The following is a 24,394-nucleotide window of genomic DNA, read 5'->3' on the forward strand; positions in this document are numbered from 1 at the left end:
TAATCTCCTCACAGATTCAACAAGATCGAAAAAATAATCTCCTCACAGATCCAACAAGATCGAAAAAATAATCTCCTCACAGATTCAACAAGATCGAAAAAATAATCTCCTCACAGATTCAACAAGATCGAAAAAAAAAAACCCGAAAACATCACGAGCAGGACAAGACCAATCGAGCTGAAGGAAACGATACTGGAACTGCACTGCTCCTGATTGGTCAGAGGACACCACGTGTGTTTTGTGGGCGGTGTGATGCACGAGGATTCCAGCACAAACAGGACTGGACCAATCATGTTCGTGATGTACCTCATGCTGCATCGCCAATCCTCGACGGCACGTGATACCATTGGACCAATCACGTTCGGCGATGTATCTCGTGCTGCATTCTGACGAGCTCTGGATCGGAGCGAGCTTTGATTGGTCAAAGTAGTGGAGAGGCGGCGATAACCTCTGACAGAAGGTAATGACCAATGAGGAAAGGCGATGCGTCGTTTTGATTGGTTGAAACGTGGAGGAACTGAAGGAATTCTTCTCCTCGGATCCACTTGCAACACACAGGTATCTGTTTCATAACCTGAATCACTTCACTGCGTCATTAATAATAATATTTTTCTCCTTATTTTAATTTGTACGATTTTCTTTTTTTGATCAACGTTAAAAAGCTTCAGTGACGGATTTCGACATTTTCTTCATCCGCGGAGTCTTCATCGATATTTGTGAAAATTTGATTTCTGTGGTAATGTGATCTCACTGTGAACGGCCGTCCTGGTTTTACATCATTGTTTTGCGGCCCCCTGGCCCTGCCACGCTTTCTCGAACGATTTCATTCCTTCTGTTGTGTATATATAAAAGGTGCTTATCACAATAATAAGATTTTTACATTTCAAATATTAAGTACGCTTTTTAATTGTCTTTCAACTGAAAAAGCGTAAATTCAATATTTTAACATTAGTGCACTCATTTTCTTCACCACACGCGCTGTAATGAAGGATTTCACTTGTTATATTTTTACCTCTCTATTGTGCCTAAGCCTTTGTAGTTATATGAAAGGTAATTATTATATGATCCCCAACTCCATTCCTTCGGAGATGTAGGGAAAGGTTTTCAAACCCCACAAAAAAAAACAAAAAAACATTTATTTCTTCATAATGCCAACAGGGATAGAACAGCACCGAGCAACATCGAGTACCCATTGGGCAATGTCCGGTACCCACCAGGCAACGTCGGGTACCCACCGAGCAAAGTCGGCTACCCACGGGGTAACGTTGGGTACCCAAGGGGCAACGTCTGGTATCCACGGGGCAACTTCGGGTACCCACCGGGCAATGACGAGTACCCATGGGGCAATGTCGGGTACCCACCGGGCAACGTCGGGTACCCACTGAGCAACGTCGGGTACCCCTGCGAGTACAGCGACAAAAACACAAACAGCAACAAATCGTAACAAGTAATCTTTTTTTCATGACATTTAAAAATAATTAATACACTTATGGAAAAGCAGTTAAAATCCCATCCATGCCTCCCGCAGTCTTTTACCGTACGGTACGGTGCTGTGCTGCCCACATGATTCATTACCCATCTGTTAGTCGTCACGTGATCACACGATGTGCGAGTTGATGGAGTGTAAACCGGCGATTACTAACGGCACAGTCTTTCTCTTACACCAAGTTACATTCATTGGTGAAAAATAATTATCAAATACTTACATCCCCAAAACGAGCATGTATGTTTGATTCACGGTATGTCTCCAGAGCAACACGATTAATGAGTCCAGACTTGATAAAAGAGGACACTAGTGATGGTGGTGGTGACCTGGTACACAGATATTTCATTAACACCTCTTCTATGTCGATATTAAGGTCCCTCTGAAGTTATCCGCAATAAACCGGGACACTTGTTAATGAGAAACACCCAGCCGGTCCGAGAATTGCTTTCGTCTGTAATGACGTCACCTTCGAGCAAAATCAGGCTGGAAAACCGGAGCCGTCGCACGAACCATTGATCGGCATGACGAGTCCTTCAGTCCTCGGAGGAATGAGGTTCCCCGAGTAATTGAAATCAGTAAGTTACACGACAGTTGGTTTGGTTGTTTGGTTTCGTGAATTGAAGAGGAAAAACCAGGAACCAATTAAACCAAACGAGTCGCTTCAACGTCATCATGGATCAAAACTTCGAGATCAACACCAGACGAGCTCAACACGCACCCAAACACCAGGTCCAGCGTGCGTCACACACACACACACACACACAAACGTCCAGCATCCCGAGAACGTCCGACGGTCTTCACACACCTGTTCTGATGTCTCAACTCGAAGTTCGAAAGTACCTGCGTGGAGGTGATCGAGCGTTTATGTTTACCTTGGTGTGACAAGCTCCTTCACAACACACCTGAGCACGCCGCAGGTGAAGGTTTGTCCCTGTTAGATGGAATCCCATCGTGTACCCGCATCCTCACAACAGGTACAACCGCGAATATTTGATCCCACCAGGTGAGCGGTGCACGAACAATGAGATGCTGCACGTGGTTCGAGTTCAAGTTCCTTCGTTTTCCGATTTGTTGGAAGATTGTTAATTCGTTTCGGTGGGAAAAGATGGGGTTTGATGATCAACGTTGTTCGGTTTCGTGGGATGAAGTGAGGGTTGCAGGTTCGAATCCTGTATTTTTTACCGATTAATTAAAGATTGCAAAATATTTGATTGTTAATTAATTAATTTGAGTAAATGAGGTTGGTTGAGTGGGTTCAACACTCCTGACTGCTGAAGGTTGAGTTCGAATCCGGTCCTTTTGATCCTTTATTTAATTATGCGAAGGTATATGGTTGATTAAGAAACAAAAATAATAACTTGCCGTGAACGGAATTGGTTTGAGTGTTTCAAGACTTCGTTCTTCACTCGAAGAACGTGGGTTCGAATCCCACGGCTGTTCCTTTGATGGTTGGTCTTGCACGTCTAACTTAGTTCGTTCCTTAACCTGCCCGATAATTATTTAAGGGGATGGCTTGTGGCTCTGTGCAGGCTCTTCTAAGCTTTCATGACCTCCTTTGTGTCGTTGGAGGAAGTGTTTGCTCCGCTTATCTAAATGACTTACAACATTTGATCAGCGTGGAAGATAAGTATGAACAACTTGCAGTTGCAGATATTTCTCCAACCATCACGTGACGTCATCTCCAACGGACTGCGTGCTCCCAGATGCAGCGCCTATTTTCGTGTAATATTTTAACATCAGGAGCAATTTGCGCACAGCACGGGAGGAGGGCCTGTGCTCCTCTGGAGGGACACTTGGTCTGTTGCTCGATTCGACGGGCAAGTGTTATTGTAATGAGAATAATTGTTATCACCATAATATGCGCAAATTGTCCGGAGAGTTACCGATGGAGAGCGCAGTATTTTCCATGATCAAAGCTCGCCATCTCAACATGCTCGAGCATGCAGTGCGAGGTCTTTGCACACAATGCGCTACCAACACCCCCCCTCCCCCAATCCCCTCTCTCCCCTTGCGATGGCACGTTAATTGCTCGACGACCGGATTTGCTTCGGAACGAGGCTCGAATGGCCTCGGTGCAGATGAGATAGCGATGCTGGGCTTACGAGGATGGGATAGAATGGGATGGGGTGGGGTGGGGGGACGAACCCACTGGGGGAAGATGGAGAAACACGGAGAAGGACAGCTGTTGACGCAGAAACACATCCACCCTTTAATTATCGAAGGTCCCGTCGGATCCATCGGTGCGCCGTTCTCATACCCGGGGGGGAGACCCTGAGTCTGTCGGAACCGCTGAGTTATAATGAGGGGATTAGCTGGGCATGTGTGTGCGAGGCTGAGTGTGCCCCTCATTTAAACTCACTCATGCTGTCAATTTCGAACCCGAGGATGAGTGTGCCCAACATTAAAACTCACTCATACTCTCCATTTCAAACCCAAGAATGAGTGTGCCCCCCATTTAAACTCATTCGTGTAGTTCAGTTTGAACCCGAGGTTGAGTGTGCCCCCCATTTCAACTCACTCGTTCATGCAGTTTAGTTTGAACCCGTGCTTGAGTGTACCCAGTGCCCCCCAATTACACTTACTCACATAGTTCAGCTTGACCCCGAATCTACCTGTCACTCCAAATATCACAAGACTTGAGGACCTCACTACGAAACCCAAAAGTACATTTTCTCCTCGTACTTGCAACAGGTGCGGTTAGGATGGCACCAATACGCAGAGCTGGAACTATGCTCCGCATATCCACGATCTTGTTTGGAGAAAACTAGAAAGTTGAATTTGGCAGAAAATTCGTCAATCGATATTTGCCTTTGCCCACGTCAAATGTCAACCCACTGTTGTGTTTAACCTCAATTAAAGGGGCCATGAAAAATGAAAGGTCTCTTGAGGGAGACGGAGGGATAAGAGATATAGATTATAGTTTTTGGATGTAAACATAACCATCTTTATACTTGATGATGTAAACGTAACGAATATTGCACTTATTGGACGTAAATATAACTGCTATTAAACTTATTGGATGTAAATATAACTACTATTATAGTTCTTAGAAGAAAACATAACTACTATTATCCTTATTGGATGTAAATACAACTACTATAATAGTTCTTGGATGTAAACATAACTACTATTATACCCATTGGATGGAAACACAACGACTACAATACTCATTGGATGTAAATATAACTACTATTATAGTTCTTGGATGTAAACATAACTACTATTATCCTTATTGGATGTAAATATAACTACTATTATAGTTCTTAGACGTAAACATAACTGCTATTATCCTTATTGGATGTAAATATAAGTACTATTATAGTTCATAGATGTAAACATCACTACTATTATCCTTATTGGATGTAAATATAACTACTATTAGAGTTATTCGATGTAAACATAACGACTATTATACCCATTGGATGGAAACATAACGACAACAACACGCATTGGATTTAAATATAACTACTATTATAGTTCATGGATGTAAACATAACTACTATTATCCTCATTGGATGTAAATATAACTACTATTATAGTTCTTAGATGTAAACATAACTACTATTATCCTCATTGGATGTAAATATAACTACTATTATACGTATTGGATGTAAACATAACCACTATAATACGTATTGGATGTAAACATAACTACTATTATACTCGTTGATGTAAACATAATGACTATTTTACTTACTGTAAGTAAACATAACTACTATTATACTCATTAGATGGAAACATAACTATGATTATACTTATTGGAAGGAAACAAAATTACGATTACACTCATTGGATGTAAACATAACTACTATTAAACTTATTGGATGTAAACATAACTACTATTAAACATATTGGATGTAAACCTAACTACTATTAAACTTATTGGATGTAAATATAACTGCTATTATAGTTCTTGGATGTAAACATAACTACTATTATCCTTATTGGATGTAAATATAAGTACTATTATCATTTGTGGATGTAAACATAACTACTATTATCCTTATTGGATGTAAATATAACTACTATTATAGTTCTTGGATGTAAACGTAACTACGATTATCCTTATTGGATGTAAATTCAAGTACTATTATAGTTCGTGGATGTAAACATAACTACTATTCTCCTTTTTGGAATAAATATAACTACTGTTATAGTTCTTGGATGTAAACATAACTACTATTATCCTCATTGGATGTAAACATAACTACTATTATTATACTTATTGGATGTAACCATAACTATCATTATACTTATTGGATGTAAACATAACTTCTATTATACTTATTGGATGTAAACCTCACTTCTATTATACTTATTGGATCTAAACATAACTTCTATTATACTTATTGGATCTAAACATAACTACTATAGCTCTCGTTGGATGGAAACATCACAGCTATTCTCTTGGATGTAAACATAATTACAATTATACTCATTGGATGTAAACGTAACTACGATTATGCCTAGTGTTGGCTTCAGGTTAGGGTTGTGGGCTTGGGATCCTTGGATCATGAGTTCAAATCCCACTAGGCTGTTGAATTAATTCCAGGTGGGGTAGAGTCTGCCTGTCATCCTTCCGAAGTCGGCAAAGATGAGTGCCAGCTCGCTGGTATCCTGTGTCGGAGTGGCGACCTGTCCAGGATTGTGTCCAATAGCCAAGGAGACTGCTTAGGCAGCACCAATGTTCTGCACATAGTATGGTCCCAATGGATGAATAACTACTATTATACTTGTTGGATTGGGGGATGCATGTCAGGAATGTGGAGGTGAGGTGAGTGCTAAAGAGTTGAGGAATGTGGAGGTTAGGTGAGAGATTAGGTGGAATGGGGTCTAATTATTGCAGATGTGCATGTAAGGTGGGTGCTGCGGAGTTTTGAAATGAATTGGGATGGGGGCTGAGGGAGTTGAGTCGGGGATGGAGAGGGATTTCGGGTTACACCTGCACTCAAATCTCTGGAGAACGTGTTTTCGCTGTGGAAAGTAGATTATCATCGCAGAGGTGAAGCCTGCCAATGAAAGATGTGATGGATGTGTGGTAGTCATCTGAGTAAGTTCTGTGTCGGGTCGATTGATACAATGCTTCCAAGAAATGTGAAGGCTCTGCGGGAAGTGGGTTGGGTGGGGGGTAGTGGTCAGGCAGATGAAGAACTTAATAAAAGTGTTTCATCGCCGGTGGTGATAACCAAATCAATCCACAGACTAAACGTCCATCCTCCTTCACGTATTTCAGGATGTCGTCAAAATACGAATAGTCACTATCTCCTAGTCTAGTCATGCTGATTTGTACACATTAAGAAATTTATCAAGAAAAATATCCAATAATAGAAGGTCGATGGTGTCCATGTACAGTCTGCAGACTGAATGCTGTGTAGTGTACACCATGCATTGGTGCAATCATCCTGTTTTTTTGTAATTGTTCAACTTTCTTGCCTCGTGATTGGTGGAAATTCCCTCGAGCATGTCCAGTAAGTCCAGTCGGTCTGGGTACTCAGAAGAAATGGACCACAAAAGTGGAAATATGTTTCAGAAACGAAGAAACGAGGCGGATTCAATTCCATGGCTGAACTCCTTTGAATGCAGCATCCTTTCCCATCACGTGAATCACTTGCCTTCATGTGGCGCTGCTGGGATGTCACGGAAACTCAAATCCAACTCCAAGCACAAAACTCTGAAAGCACCACATTTTGCCTCTTATATGACACTCTGCTGTAACTCCTTGGAAATACGATGTGCATGACAGAAGGAAGAACCATTTGAAAGGTGTTACACTCTGTGGACTCTATGATGCAAGGAAAAATACTGGAAAGATGTAAAAGAGCACTCATACAGAATTCCTGGGGAAAGGTTCCTGTGGCAGCCATCTTGACAGGCACTTGGGATGAATGTTAAAGATTCCATGTTGTCTTTCACGAAGAGTAGGCGAGTTATCGTCGGAACCCTGACCAAATGAAAAATTCCTGCCTAAAGTACCTTTGGCCGAATGTCAGGCCTGCTCACCAGCTGACTCGTGAAAGACTTAGGCCAAAATCTTTCTCCTTCCTCTCCTACAAGAAGGTGGGAATGTTGGGTCCTTTAATGTAATGGTAGTGGGAGTAGTAGTTGTTGTCGTAGTAGTAGTAGTGGTGGTGGTGGCAGTCGTACTTTTGATAGAATAAGAGAATGGCTGCAAAGGTTTGTGCTCAGGCAAGCACAAGTTTTCTGTTTAGTCTCACTCGACAATTAATATCACTTGGCATCCCCATATTCTGCGAGTCCATGGTTAGATCTGCAGTGCGTGCGTATAGGTCATGATTTTGCATGCGTGGTTGTGCACGCGCACACACACACACACACACACACACACACACACACACACACACACACACACACACACACACACACACACACACACACACACACACTAATGGAGGTGGATACTCTGAGACCTGATATATCTCTGTTCCACGTCCTGAAACCCACCCATGTGTGGAGATAGCAGCCAACAACAGCAGCTTGTACACACACACACACACACACACACACACACACACACACACACACACACACACACACACACTCCTAAAATAGAAACACCCTGGTTAGTCTGCGGAAACACCCCAACTGTGTCTGCAGACATCCTCCTGCAGTTGGGTTACTTCTTATTTGGAGGGTGGTGGCAGGATTTGCACTTCGGCAACCGTGAAACACTTCATTCTGCAAAACACTGTCAAAGTAGAACAAAAAAATCTGAAACCCACTCCGTGGGAGTACCTCCTGTGCAGCTTCCCTTCACAGGGCAGCTCACTGGATGACGGGATTTGGGCAAAGCCTTCGGGACCCCCAATCTTTGATGATAGGAGGGAAACCACGGGGTAACATTGCCAGGTCAGATTGCGGGAGAGTGTGTCGGAGTGGTGCTGAGGTGTCGTCCACCAGACGGTGGTCTCCTTGGGTTAACCTGAGGCGGTCCCTTCGGGTGGGTGCCTGGAATGTCCTATCCCTAAGAGAAGATGATCACCTGTCTCTGTTATCATCTGAGTTCAAGCATTTGGACATCAGTATTGCAGCACTCTCTGCGGTTCGGAAACCAGATTGCGGCAAGATCATGGCGGGTGGTTTCACTTACTGTTGGTCTGGTCACTCTGATGGTTACCATGCCCAAGGAGTTGCTGAAGCTCTGTCCAATAAGCTGACTCCAATGATAATTGAGGTAAGACTGGTCAACGAGCGTATTATGAGACTAAGGATTCGTCACTCCTTGGGTGTCGTTTCCCTGGTCTCTGTTTATGCTCCGACTGAGGTAAGTGATCTCACCGTAAAGGACACATTCTATGCCACGCTCGAATCTGTGGTTGATCAGTGCCCCCAGGTGAGATACACTTCTTGTCTTGGGGGATTTCAGTGCATCGACTGGAACTGATAGGGATGCTATGAGACATGTATTGGTCCTCTTGGGTCTGGAACTGTGAACCAGAATAGCACTAAGTTCCTTGATTTTGCAAGAAGTCATAGACTTAGGGTGGCTGGTTCATGGTTTCAGCACCCAGAAGCTCATCTCTGGACTTGGTATTCCATCGCTGGCAGTGTGGCAAAGGAGATTGACCATGTGCTCGTTAATGGTCGCTGGAGGATGATCCAGAACTGCAGGTTCCACCGGAGTGCAAAGTTCCTCAATACTGGCCACAGGCTTATTGTAGCAACTCTTAAGTTGCACCTTAAATTCAGGAGAATGATACCATCCCAGCCTCGGCTGGATGTTGGCAAGCTCATGGATGAGAGGGTAGCCGAAGAGTTTGCGAACAGGTTGAGTGGAGATTTGGGAGGTCTGGGTGCTTTGGGAGATCCTGAATAGTTGTGGATTGCCTTCATGACCACCATCCTTGATGTTTCCAGTGGATGTCTTGGAACTCACCATCAGGCGAAGAAGAATTTTATCTCTCAAGGGACACACTGGATACCATTTACCAGAGTCGCAGGGCCAGGCTGAGTGGCAGAGCTGAGCTGTTCAGGGAGCTGAGGCATAAAACTGTACGTGCACTAAGGGTGGACAAGGAGGCTGATGTGCGAGGAATCTGTGAGGGGGTAGAGCATCACCTGTGGACAGGTGATTCTCCTCCGGCTTTCAGGGGAATTTGCGCATTGCATTCATCAAAGCCCATCCCTCGGTGTACTGCAGTTAGAGTGGAGGGTGGTGAGCTCTTGACAGTTTAGTCCCGAAGTGAAGGCCCGCTGGGTCAGTTACTTTTAGCGGTTGTACCTGGCTGATCCACCAGCTGTTGAGTTGGACATCAGGGGTGTTACAATCCCTGTTGCTGGCCCTCCAATCAACTGTGGTCCACCTTCGTTTGTGGAAACCCAGGCTGCGGTGAACCGGTTGAAATGGTGTAAAGCTCCAGGGATCTGTGGCATCCATGCTGAACTTCTCAAGGCTGGTTGAAATGCTGCACTCGTGTTGTTGCATGCAGTTCCGTGCTCTGCCTGGAACACAGGCATCATCCCAACTGACTGGAAGAGGGGCTTTGCTGTCCCTCTCTGTAAAGGGAAGGGTGATCGCCAGAACTGCAACAACTACCGAGGGGTGATGATGCTCTCAGTGACGGGCAAGCTCTTTACTCGGATAATTGGTGATAGGGTTTGCCACCATCTGCTTGAGCATCAGTGTCCAGAGCAGTCAGGTTTTACACCAAAGAGGTCAACGATTAACCGTGTCCTTGTTCTTCGGGTCCTCACCGAACGCAGACGAGAGTTTTGGCAGGGGCTGCTTGCAGCTTATGTTGATCTCTGTAAAGCGTTTGATTCAGTGAATCGGGATGCCCTCTGGAGGATTCTTGGTCTTCGTGGGGTGTCACCAAAACTGATCGATCTGATGTCTGAACGAACCTCTGGTACTGAGAGTGCTGTGAGATGTGGTGGTACCATCTCTGACTCATTTCCAGTTGTTAATGGAGTTCATCATGGGTGTGTACTGGCCTCCACACTTTTCAGTACTTGTATGGACTAGATTCTGGGGAGGATGTCAGAGAGATCAAGCTGTGTTGCATCATTTGGGAATGTCAAGATCTCTGACCTTGATTTCTCAGATGATGCAGTCAGCTTTGCGGAGACTTTAGATATCTTTTTGGGGGCCCTCGAGGTGCTGAATGAGGAGTCTGAGCAACTGAGATTACGGGTTTCCTGGGTCAAAACTAAGATCCAGGCTTTCAATGAAATCTTGGATGCTACTGTCCTGTCTGTTCCTGTTTGTGGTGAGAATGTTGAGGTCGTGGAGAGATTCACTTACCTTGACAGTGATATTCATGTCACTGCTGGCTGTGAGCCAGAGGTTAACAGACATCTGGGTCGGGCCTGGGGAGTCATGGATTCACTGGATCATGGGGTGTGGTGCTGCCACTACCTGTGCAGGAGGACAAAAGTCCAAGTCTTCAGGTCCTTCGTGCTTCCAGTCTTGCTCTATGGATGTGAGACTTTGACTCTGACCAAGGATCTGAGACGTAGACTTAATTCCTTTGGTACTCGGTCTCTTCGGAGAATCCTTGGCTATTGCTGGTTGGACTTTGTGTCCAACGAGCGGTTGCTGAAGAGACTCAAATGAGATTTGTTACTTGCACAGTCCATGAGCATTAGCTGTGGCTGTATGGACATGTGGCTCATTTTCCTGATGCTAATCCTGCTCACCAGATTCTCTCAGCGAGGGAGTCTCGTGAGTGGTGGAAGCCAGTGAGCCGACCATGTGACTCCTGGTTGCAGCAGGTTGATCGGCATCTCAAGGAGATGTGCATGGGCCAGGCATCTGCCTGGGGGATCGCCAGACAGAAGCCCTTTGAGTACCGGCGGAAAGTGGAGGCAGCGATGCGCTGCTCCGGCGCATGCTCCCATACCTGACCAGACCTGGTTTGCACTTGATGCGAAAAAGATAATAAACCTGATCTGAACTCGAAGGTGAATATCCATCTTGACATCTTGTCTGTCTCTCTCTCTCTCTTTCTCTCTCTCTCTCTCTCTCTCTCTCTCTCTCTCTCTCTCTCTCTCTCTCTCTCTCTCTCTGTCTGTCTGTCTGTCTGTCTGTCTGTCTGTCTGTCTGTCTGTCTGTCTGTCTGTCTGTCTATCTCTCTTTCTATCTCTCTCTGGATATCTCATGCAGTGAACGCTAAAGCTGAACGAGGAGCCTTTGCACTCCAGCAAGAGAACCAGATCTTCCGTGACGTCATAATCCACGTTCACAGTCCAGCAAGAGAACCAGATCTACAGTGACGTCATAATCTACGTTCACACTCCAGCAAAAGAACTAGATCTACAGTAACATCATATTTGCATTTGGGTCCCAACCACGTGATCTGCTGTGACGTCACAATCGGCGTGGATGTAGCGACCACTGAATCACGTGCCAAACAATTGGTCACATGACTTGCTTATTGTTCTTGTGCCTCCATAAAGCCTGGAAGAGGGAAAGAACAGTCACTTTGTATCGAGCTCTCTTACTCGATGCACCTTTCAGGGACTCGGAAACTTATGGTCTGGTGGTCAGGTACGTATCATGGCTTTGTTTCTTCATACCCTTCTTTGTTCCTACTTTTCTTGTCCTGCCTTTTTCGATGGAAGGAAGATGGATGAACTGAGGGAGGAGATTGGTGTGCAGATGAGCTTGACAGGCAGATTAGTAAAAAGCAGGTTGAAGTGGGCTGCTCACTGTTGGCTCGTGGGCTGGAGGATGAGAGATTGGCAAATAGAGCGGATAGGTTGATGAAGCAAGGAATAAAGAAAAGAGGTGGACTGCGGTTGAATCACTGGTGGCTTTAAACCTGTTGCTTTGGGTATCTGGAGTTCATTAGCTTTAGTAGGCAGCTCATATAGGAGAAGGTGCATCAAGAAAGGACGTGAAGTGGCTAAATATCAACTTGCAATGGCAAGCAAGGAAAGAAAAATGAATATTTCAGAGAAATGCATAGAGATAGAAAGTGACAACAAAGCAGCAAAAATAAGACGTCTTTTTAAAAAGATCAGAGAGATCACAAGATTGGGGTCCTTTAGACTTTAAGAGTGGAATATGAAAAGATCTGACTGAAGAAACCGGTGAAACAAGTGGTGCCAGGCACAACAAATTCCGCCCATTTAAGGCATAAAGTTATTTTGGGGATCAAATTTAAATTTGATATATCCTTAACCTGAATGTTGATTATAAGGAATAGAATAAGGAATATTTTAGTCTTAGTTTGAAGACAATTAAACCATTTTTGACGAAGTTATGAGCAAAAAAGATTTTGACCTTTTCGTAACCTGACCTTGACCTTTGACCTAATTGGACCTAAAAGTTAATGGGGTCGTCCGAGGTTCATTACCCACCTGTGGATACAATTTAACAGTGTTTGAGCCAGCCGTTTTCCCGTAAAGTTGTATTTTCGTAACCATACTTTAGTTTTAATGGAAAATTTGTAATTTTGACCGATGGCCATGACCCCCAAAACTTCGGACCCGACCGATCTTCACAAATATGCATTTTCACTAAAGGAATGGGTAGGATTATAAGTGACAAATAGAATAAGGTTCACTATAAGCTTAGTTTGAAGTAAATCAGATCATTTTTGACGAAGTTATGAGCGAAAAACGATTTTGATCTTTTCGTGACCTTGACCTTTGATCCAGTTGGACCCAAAAGTTAATGTGGTCGTCCAAGGTTCATTGCCCACCTGTGGATTAAATTTGATGGTGTTTGCTAAAGCCGTTTTGCTGTAAAGTTGCTAACAGACAGACAAACAAACCGGATGATTACAATATCCCGCTTCCTCCCTCCGGGAGGGGGCGGGATAATAAATATGGAACTATACAAAACTCCATTGATGAGTGTGTCCTGTCTGCCGGCATTAGTTGATGGAGGTTAAATATCCCACAGTGTCATTCACGAACAGTCGGTGAGGTATCGCCGACACCTTGAAAAAATTACAAATTCCTGCCATAACTACTGCGAGAAGAGGAATGGCAAACCGCCCAGCACGACCCCTGGCTCTGCACCATCCTATCAGACATTTACTTATCAACAACTAGAGAGTTCATAGAACACAATACCCCGTGCAGTGTTCAAATTTATACTTCAATTTCAATACAATATAATGATTTTAAAGATCGTTAAAAATAAATCAGGAAGTTTAGCTCCACTGAAGAAGTCTTTTCCATCACCCTTACACACTACCCTATAAAATTTGTCTAAGTCCTACAAAACTGGAGGTTATTGGACGTACTCTGAAGGCGATTTGTGTTGTATAGTGTTCAAGTATATGATGCAATATGAATAAATGTTTAAAAGCGTATAAATTAATTAATTCTGGGTGCCTGGTGTTTGTGTTCTTTGTGATGTCCTTAAAACAGTAAGTTTCCTGTTTGGAATGCTTTTCAATTTTGTTTGATTGCCAGACAGGCAGAGAGAGTAAAACATTATCTCACGACTCTCTACGCATGTGCGATCAGGATAAATTCAGAGCCAAAATACTGTAAAACGGCAAACTTATCTTCCTATTCATGTTCCTATTTGTGTTCAAAATATAACATTCGATTTAATTAAATTGTTTGACGATCATAAACTGATAATACGGACGGACAGATATGAACCAATTGCTTAACGTCGCTTTTCGCTTCGTGTGGGCAGAGTAACCAGTTACCATACCTTGTCAGGGAAAAAATGCCAAAGCACATCATTTATGACCCAGATTTCCTGAAACCTTTGAATAGTCAGAATATTGTGCCACCTTGAATTCTGAAACGACACGTGAGCATAATAAAGCTTTCAGGCATGCAAAACGATGTTGCACTACATTATTTTCAATCTGCCTTTATGGTTTTGTATATTGCAAATTTTGCAGGGGCCAAAAATAATATTTGCAAGATCCCGTGATTTACTTTCTTCCTTTATGAGGTGTCCAAAAATAAAAAAAGTGTTGGAGAAAAATGAAGCCAGAAACGTAATAGCAGAATTTTCACCAGCAGGAAAATTGGTTGACGATGACAGCATTGCATGTTTTTGTGAAAGATGGTTTCCATTTCACCACGGAAACAACATTTATCAGGAAAGTTTGTGAAGTGTTGAAAACAGAGTCCCAGAACTCAGTGCCCCATGAAGCAATCTCCAACTTAGGTCACCAACCATTCTTGATGTTGGGGAGAGATAAAAAGACTCACTGTGGATGGGCAGGCAAGGGTGGCGAAAGGACCTCATGCCAGAGAACGTCAAGCCGATCTGCAGGTGTAATAAAATTGAGTGACTGGACAACTTGCTCGTATATACAGGGGCCTGCAAAAGTGTTCACCCCCCTCCAAGGTTTTCAAATTTTGATGCCACCTGAGCTTATTTCATGATGCATTCAAGTCAAATCAAATCAAATGTATAGAGTCTTCACAAACTACTCCAAAGTGATAAAGCTAAAAAATGCAGTTAAAATGCAAATAAGTTAGATTAACAGAGAAAATCAGATGATTCTCAGTTCTCTAAGTATTTTCCAAAGTTGTATTTTTTTTTTTTTTTTTTTGCCAAATGTCAAACCCTTTGCCTAATTATACCTAAATCACTTCAGGAGCAAATTATTTGTTTGAAAAGTTACAAAATAAGTGTAATAGTTTTCACCTGCATGTAATCAGTGGTTTAACTTAAACATGAAGCTCCCCGACTTATCTAAGGAGTTATAAGGTGCAACTCACTTCGTCAACCAACAAGGCAAACATGAAAACCAAGGACCTTTCCAAAGAAGTCGACATAAAGTGGTGGAGAAGCACCGTTCAGGAGAGGGTTATAAGAATATTTCAGTCACTCATTGTCCCTTTGAGTACGGTGAAATCCATCATTAAGAAGTGGAAGACGTTATCATACCACACAGACTCTACCCAGGTAATGCTGCTCAACTCAACTCAACAGCCAGGCAAGCAGGAAATCAGCATGTCACTGTAAATCCAACAATTATTGAAAGATCTGCAAGGTTCTATGTCCGAGATGGGGGTCAGTGTTCAGCAATCAACAATATCCCGTTCATTTCACAAAGCTGGCTTCTATGGATAGGTGGCAAGAAAAGGCATTACTGACAAAGTCGCATCTAAAAGCTCATATGGAGTTTGTGAAATAGTATCTTTATGATACTGCAGGCATGTGGAGCAAAGTTTTGTGGTCAGACGAGACAAAAATTGAACTTTTTGGTTTAAATTCAAAGCGTTACATCTGGTGCAAGCCAAACACTGCACATCACCCAGTCAACACCATCCTGACTATCAGGCATGGTGGTGGCAGCATCATGTTATGGGGCTGATTTTCATCAGCAGGGACTGGCAAGCTTGGCAGGATAGAAGGTACTGTTACGTTTGAGGGGGTGTATGCATTCAAAGGGTAATTAGGATGTTTAATTAGGTATGCCATGCTGTTCGAGTGTACCAGGATCTCGATGTAATAAGTAGCAATTCAGTGGTGATAAGTTGTCTAGTAAATGTCCATTTCTTCAAGGGGGAAATGATAATTGTCACGTAATTAGATAGGGACACGGGATAGGGTAAGTGTGTCTGCGTAAACCCCTTTTATTAGTCCCTGGAGGCTTGCCGTGACGTCACAGGACAGTGCTGCGGATGGCTCCGCCCCGTGATCACGATTGGAGGAAGGCGATGGCGGTGGGCCAATAAAACGGCTCGATTGGAAGTGACGAGGACGGGAGGATAAAAAGGTTCTGTTCGGGGTCGAAAAGGAAGAAGAAGAAGATCGGGACAGAAAAACTGTTCTGGTGGAGGCTGTTGTGCTGGGAGCGTGCTGGGTTGTTGCGCTGATTCGGCCCTGGTTTCATCGTGTCTCGAGGCCTTCCTGAGCCTCGTGCCTCACCTTGGTTGGCTCTGGTGTTCTGCTGGCTCGGAGTACGGGGTCGAACGGCGGGCGGACCTGCCTCCCTCTCCTGCTCGCAACTTGGCGCCAGAACTGGTTCCCTGGCGGCTGTGAGCGGACTTGGGCCAAGACTAGGAGGTCGACAGCACCACGGTGTCTCCTGCCCCCCTGACGAGAGCAAGGCCAGCTCGTCCAACGCCAATCCAGGGACTGTTGCGTTTGCACCACGGGCCAGCCTGACCACCAGGACCAGCTACGTTTTGTGTGTGTGTGTGTGTGTGTGTGTGTGTGTGTGTGTGTGTGTGTGTGTGTGTGTGTGTGTGTGTGTGTGTGTGTACCTGGCGCCTTAGAGGGTTTTAGATTTGTATATTCATTGGAATTGTCTGTGTTTTCCCCACGCCCGAACCCACACCACCATCCCGTCGAATCGCCCCGGATCCCTCCTCTTTCCGAGTCTTGTTTTTTCTGGTTCGAGGAATAAACGTTATCAACTCAGTGAAAAGTGACTCGTGCCACCTTCCTCGTCCCGTTTGCGGTAGAGCGATTAGAACCGCCATCTTTGGGTTATAAAAATAAACCGCCTCCATCGTTTCGGCTCATTCTATGTTGGCGGGACTGTTCAAGTCCCGTGGACGTCACAGTACAATGGATGGTGCAAAGTACAGGAGAATTCCTGCTTGAGTTAGCCATGAATCTGAATCTGGGTATAAGATTCTCATTTCAGCAGGACAATTATCCAAAGCAAAAAGCTAAACCCATCGTGGAGTGACTGAATAATAAGAAAATAAATGTTCTTGAGTGGCCCAGTAAAAGTCCTGACTTGAACCCAATTGAACATTTATGGCGAGACTTGAAGATTGCAGTCCATTGACGATTTCCATCAAACTTGCAGAACTAGAGCAATTTTCACTTGAAGAACGGGCAAAGATTTCATCATCTCACTGTGCAAAGCTGGTGGAGACCTACCCACAAAGACTCGCATCAGTCATTGCTGCAAAAGGTGTTTCCACCAAGTACTACCCTAAGGGGCTGAATACTTTTACAACCAGTGAATTTTGATTCCTGACACGTAACCTCCTTCAACTATAAGTGTTTCGTTTGATCTCTTCAGTTATGCAGAAAAATTTTGATTTTGAGAAATTGTTTCTACATAATTCGAAATTAATCTAAATGTGGTATTAATGGAAGAGGGTGAATACTTTTATAGGACACTATATCCTTCCTTGATAGTCCACAGAAGGATACTCCAGTTGCACTAGGGACCTTAATGCTCATTTTGTGTGCAGATGGTGGCTGGGAGTGATCGCAACCTCATGGTTGATTGTAAAAGCTAACATCGGGGCAATCTTGTACAGTTCAGTCACTATCACAATTATTTTCCAGATAAGCCAAACGATCAGGAGGCAATGAGTTCGTTACTTCCTTGAGTATCCTATAAGGAATTCTGATCATCCGTAGGGCTATTTTTGTTGCAAATTTCTCGGGTGGGAGAATGCCTCTCTTCCCGTCATTCAAGAGATCTCCCACTGTGGATATATATTTAAACCATTACAAGTGAGTTTTTACCTCTGCCACCGAAGGTGGATGGAGGTTATGTTTTCATCCCTGTTTGTCTGTTTGTCTGTCTGTGAGCAGGATATCTCAAAAGGTTATGGATGGATTTGAACGAAACAGCATACAGGTTGGGTGTGTGACAAGAACGGATTGATTTAGACTAGCGGACACTCCCACCCTCCAGGCAAGACTACCTTTCTCGGGCCACCTTCAGTGATCAATGGGCTACAGCACATTCTTGGACATGCACTATATAATTTTTTGTCATTTTTGAAAAATTTATTCATCACAACATATCATACTCCATATCATAAGATAAAGGAAGCTAATATTTGTAATACCGGCTACAACCAAAGGTGGCGCTATTTCTACCATATGTCAATTTTGGAGTTTTGGTGACATCCACGTTTGCTCCATTATGGAAAGACAATCTGGAAGCCTGTGGTAAAATACCACGATAGAAAAGGGGGGAGGGGGGAAGGAAGCCTTTTATTCTTGCACTTCTTTTATTCTTGAAAGAACTCAAAACTTAAAAGGGATGCGGGAAAGGGTATGCCTGGTGTTGGGTTAATGGTTAGGGTTGGCTTGGGATCCAAGGATTCCGAGTTCAAATCCCACTCTGCCGTTGAATTAATACCAGGTGGGGTTGACTGCCTGTCATCCTTCCGAGGTCAGCAAAATGAGTGCCAGCACGCTGGTATACTGTGTCGGAGTGGCGACTCCGACATGGGAAAGGGTGGGAATCTCAGAGTAGGGTGACAATCTGGGAGGATGGGGATGTCTGAGAAGTGGATGTCCCCCCTCCAAGAGTAGGGAAATTTTGGAACCCAATTTGAACTGAGGATCGGTCCAGTACTTTGATGATGTAAAATGAACTAAGGATCGGTACTTTAATGGTATAAAATGATCCAAGGTACCAATTTGAACCAAGGATCAGTGCTTCAATTGTGTAAAATCAGTTAAGGTACCAATATAAACCGAGGATCGGTTCCGAGAGAGAGAGAGACAGAGACAGCCTGAGATTTTTGCCTTTTATCGGTAAATATTTCCTTTATAATGCCCTTAAAAACAGTAAGTTTATTTGATTTAAAAAAAAAAATTTGCTTGACTGCCAGTCAGGCAGACAGAGTAAAAATATTATCTCACTCCTCTGTGTGCATGTGTGATCGGGACAAATTCAGAGCTAAGGTACGTTAAAATGACAGACTTGGTAATTTTATTCATGTTCCGATTCATGGTCAAAATGTAACACTCAATTTAAATAAGTTGTTCCTCGATCATAAGCTGATTAGACAGACAGATGTGGAAACATTTTATCATGATGGATTTGGTGGTGATAAAATAAATATATTGATGATTAAAACTTGATATTGAAATATAATATATGAATCCTGAAATATAATGTACTCAAATATAATATGATGTTTTAAGTATGTATCCATTTGGAATTAACATAATTATATATCTCTGTATGGAAAGATAACCTGTATATTAAATAGGTTGAACTTTTCCAGTAAATTGAATATTAAGAAGAATCGCCTGTCATGTAGAACTATCTTGAGAATTTTGTGTGAAAGACACAAACAAGTTGGAATGTGGACTTAAGAAAATATTCAGGTGTATCCACTAAGCTCTGGTCACTTCAAGATAATATATCTTCCCAGTTTTGGGAGAAGCAGACTGACTTTTAACCTCCATAAGATGGAAACTTGTTTTAATGGCCATTAGAGTTGGCGTTTGATGTCATTCTAGCATTCTGTGCGATTAATATGTCTGGGTTTGAATATGCGTTACAACCATTTAAGCAGGAGCTGTCAAAGAACACTGAAGATAAGGGTCACCTGGAAATTGTCAAGACCGGGCGAACTGGCGTCAGTGTCAGAAAATTATTTTTAAAAAAACTGTTTTACTGGAAACTATATAAAGACAAAGATTCTCCGGTTATGTTGAGAGATCTGGAGTAAATCTGTCTGTCCAGAATCTCCTGTGCTAGCACATATAATCTGTTTGTTTGTTCAATAAATGTTTTAAAATTGTACTGACGTTGTGTATCTGTATACGCAATTGGTGAGCCAGGGGATTCTGGACAGATAGATTTTATAAAACCCATCATGATAAAATGTTTCTACATTCCAGTTTTTTTTTTAAAAACAACACAACATTTATAAATTTTTAAAACAGGCTACATGGGCAATCTTTGAATGAACATCTCATATCCCAAATACATTAGCAATCTATGTACAAATCATCTTTCCCAACTCTCCCAGCCAATAAAGTTCCATTACTTGCTATTTTCCTTTGGAGGTAAACAGCAATGCAAGGATAGAGGTGCTGGTCCAGTCTGGCCAGACAAATGTTGCACACCTCATGCTGCCATGGGTATCAGTCTTGATCTTCTTCCATATATGGCTTTGATACCTGGGCATATGTAGTACCTCGAGGAAGGGCAGTGTTGTCTCACTGCAATATTACATTTCTTGATCAGGATCAGTTTGTTTGGTTTTTCGTCTTGGGCGTTTTAAGAAACTTATGGCATTTCTCCAACCAAGAAGAAACAGTAACCACAAGCAATTTCTTTCAGAAGTCCAACGCCAGCTTGCAGAATAGTATCTCTCCTGAGCCTCCTTTTCCAGCACCATCTCACGATCCATCATGTTGAAAAGGTAACCACGTTTTACGAAACTTGGTGGATGAAAGTGGGCAGGGAGAATATGTGGAGAAGAGTAGCATCTCATGCAGAGTACTGTTGCCAAAGCCCCTCACACCACATGCAGTGTAGCCAGAGGCATATTGGCACGAAGTGGTCAGGGTGGAGAAGAGTGTAGAGAGTACGAAGTCTCGAGCACAAACTACTTCGTTGCACCCCACCAACATTGTCCACTCTGCATATTCCAATGTCATAATCACAAGGAATTTGTCATTCAGAAATTTCATTTATTGATTCCAGCCATAAAAGGCCAGGACGTGTTGTTGTTCTTGTTTTCGTTGTTGTTGTTTTTAAAATAAAATAATGATATCCCACTGACAAAGGACAGCAGGATCGATGACTGTCTCAGAGATAGCATCTGCCTATGGTCATTTAACATGCTCATTCCAAATTGCCCATGTATTTTCAAACTTCATTGTTGCACAGATCATTAAATTTTCTCTCTGTATTGGAATTCTCAAATGGAAATGATGCTTGAACAACCATTGTAGTGACCATGGCTCTTCTCTTAAAACGACTAAACAATGAAGATAAGACAGTTATAGTACATTTGAAGAGTACAATAATAATCGCAGGCATTATTATTCCAACGAAATCCAATGTAATAATGTTGCCCATGTATTTCCCTTCAGCCAAAGCCCAACTTTAATCTTTTGTAATCATATAATTATTTATCCTCTGCCTTAATTTTGACATATTGGCCAGTATTTCTGGTCTAAATTACCAGAAATTTAAATTAATTAAAAATTAAATTAAAGTAATATTGTTGCGGGGCCGGGTATCGGTGGCGAGCACGACCGCTCGAGGGAGCAGTAGAGTAGGCTCTTCCAAACACCGGAATTGAGGTCGTGCCTTTTGGATAAGTCCGAAAGGCACGGGTCCCTTACTGCACCATGAATCGCCAAAAATTTGACCGCGTGGGGTAGGGTCAATTGCCAAACTTCAATATACCTAATTACCCACGAGGACAAAGCTACCGGGGAATTCACACCCTCGACGGACCTCGAGCGGAATGAGCCGTTACCGAGCCCGAACTGTGCGTAACCCGAGCGGAGATAACCAAGGCCCGTCGGACCAAATTAACAATTTACGGCCTCGCTATTTCTCAATACACACCGTGCCAAGCCAATGAAAGAAACACAGAAACAAGCTGGAACATTTAACAAAAGGGATATTTATTTATAATGGGGCAGGGGAGCACGCAAGAAGGCAGAGTTAACCGAATAATGAACGAATAGCAATTTATGTACAAGCACTTATGCAGTTTTACTTAATAGACTGTTGCCACAAACACACACACACACGTACACCCAAAAAGAAACGGACCCGTCAGGTCTTTATTGGAGGCCTCCAGCTCGAGGAAAGGCGAGCTGGAGGTCAGAGCCTATTCTTGGACCTTTCCGCTTCGTGCAGTCTTCGACGATCCGGTGTGGCAGGACTTGAACCCGCCACACAATGCCGCTCCAAGCCCAGGCAGGCGATCCTCACGGGACAGGCTCGCAGGCACACAGGCCACAAGAGAAGACGCTCTATTGGCGGGACCCCAGGAAGGCGACGACTGGCTTCAGAAGACCACCAGATGTCCGAAGACCAGAAGACAACTGTCCTCCCAAGACCAGAAGACAACTCCCCTTCGAAGACCAGAAGACAACTCTCCTCCGAAGACGAGAAGACAACCACTCTACTCTTTCGAAGACCAGAAGACAACCACTCAACTCTCCCTCGTTTTGCCCACCCAAGCTTCTCTTATCCCATGCTCGCACTCCCTCATTGGGCAGAGAGAACGCTCGATGCCCATATTTGGAGCCAAGCCAGAACGAAATGCTTGTGCCCATATTTGGGGCGAAGCCAGAGCGTAACGCTTGTGCCCATATTTGGGGCGAAGCCAGAGCGCATCGCTTGTGCCCATATTTGGGGTGAAGCCAGCACACCAACGCCCAGAGAAACCCCACCTAGCACACTGGACTCCGCCCACGTACGTGCTGACACGCATGCGTGCAATGGTGCAGGTGGATGTTGGTGGAAGGAAGCGAGGGCAGGTGTCGTTGTTGTTGTTGGTAAATTAAATCCGAACTATCAAAATAACTCGCAGCGCACATACAATTAATCACCCATTAAACATAGGACGGGACCCTGACTAGAAACACATACTTACCCACATTGCTGATCTATACTCTAAAGGACCTGGCTGTTGTGTGCGGTAAGCTTCCAAATTCGCAACAATATTTCTAAATTACCAGAGGTTCATATTTACTTTTAGTAAAAATAATTTGTTATATTTCTTCAATTACGATAATGCTAACATGAAATTTGTGTGCATGTTATCGTTACAAAACACAACTTTTGAACAGAACATCAATTCAAATATTTCTTCAGTGAAGCACTAAAATTTTCTTTTACATCATTTCCTCTCGATAAAATATACAAGCATAATTTCATTTGTCAGATAATTTTACCCTTGCCTATGGCACACCTAATTAATCCCAAAATCCTACAGTATGTTGACCAAGTTCCCAATATTTCTAGTCATAAACAATCTCATGAGTTCAGTCTCAGATAAGCATTGCATCATCATAATCGTATTTTCCTTTCATCTATACTTCATTAGTTACTTAAAATCAACAGATATTGCTGATCGTCATTATTATCAGGTCTTAATATCATTACAGTAGTTATCTATCCTGATCTCACGTTACATATTTTCCAGAAAATATAAAAATCATCGTTTTGTTCTCTCAATGAGAGATGCATGAAACTTGTGTGATCATTGTCTTGGTAATGATCTTCTTCATGCAAATCGCAAGCATATGAGCCATACATTTTGGAATAATCATTTTAATACAGACAGTAAAACTACTACAAGTTCTTCACAGACAAACAGAAATGAATCAATTGGGTAACCCGGCATTTCGCTTCACATGCACAATATATCTATGTAACTATGCACATGCCAAATAGCCAAAGTAACAGCTATGCTCATTGTTTGTCATATAAAAGACCTTATAATTGCTTCCTTCAAAGAGAATAACAAAGGATTCCTCACATTCAGTATCATTATACAGTTCAATGGAAAGTTGTATTTTAAAAGACAAGATGTGGCTAATGGTAGGTTTATGGCAACCTTGAGGCACAGGGCGACTCGGTCATCCGAATAGGAAGGGAAGTGTTTTCACCCCCCCCACAAAAATAGAAAAACCAGAATGGCACTTGGTAGAGTGCATAGCACTAACTTTGTCAAGATGAACAGTTTACACTTTGTATCCCACGAGAAGGCCGGATCTGGATCCTGATCGTCACCAAAAACGAATCATTTCGTGTTTGTCACACACCAAACTTATCCACGAAGTTTCATCTGAATCTGTCCATAACATTTTGAGATATGCTGCTCACAGACAGACAGCCAGGAGTGAAAACATAACCTCGGAAAACTAGTGGTGGAGGTGAAAAACCAAATTTGATTTCTTCGAAATGCTAACATCAACAGGATAAGAACAGCACAGGCACAACATCAACAGGATAAGAACAGCATGCCAGGTACCCAAGTTGCTAGTATTGGAAAAACTAATCCGTGTACCAAGACTCGAAAGTAGTTCCACTTGGACAGTGAGGACCTATGTATAATGTATATGTATATATATATATATATATATATATATATATATATATATATATATATATATATATATATATATATATATATATATATATATATATATATATATATATATATATATGGTAGTCGATCTAGTCTACCCTTATTATCAGTATTTCCATCGATATGTCTGTCTGTCTGTATGTATGTCTGTTCGGTCCAGTGCTCCGTTAA

General features: G+C 42.8%; 1 protein-coding gene across 3 annotated transcripts in view; it reads left to right on the forward strand.

Annotated features, from left to right (window-relative positions):
* The first annotated feature begins 258 nt into the window (after positions 1 to 258).
* LOC147011453 (uncharacterized) overlaps positions 259 to 24,394 on the forward strand; it is an 86,900-nt gene continuing 62,764 nt past the window's right edge. For all 3 annotated transcript variants that reach the window (XR_015051772.1, XR_015051773.1, XM_085857467.1), the window contains exon 1: positions 259 to 558. Coding sequence is in view for 1 of the 3 variants with exons in the window: in XM_085857467.1 (XP_085713593.1) it covers positions 484 to 558 (75 nt within the window). In the remaining 2 variants the exon portion in view is untranslated. The remainder of the gene's footprint in view (positions 559 to 24,394) is intronic.

Source organism: Eptatretus burgeri, chromosome 15, assembly GCF_056783735.1.
Source record: "Eptatretus burgeri isolate ZD-2024b chromosome 15, Ebu_testis_v1, whole genome shotgun sequence".
In the NCBI taxonomy this organism is placed as follows: Eukaryota; Metazoa; Chordata; class Myxini; order Myxiniformes; family Myxinidae; genus Eptatretus; species Eptatretus burgeri.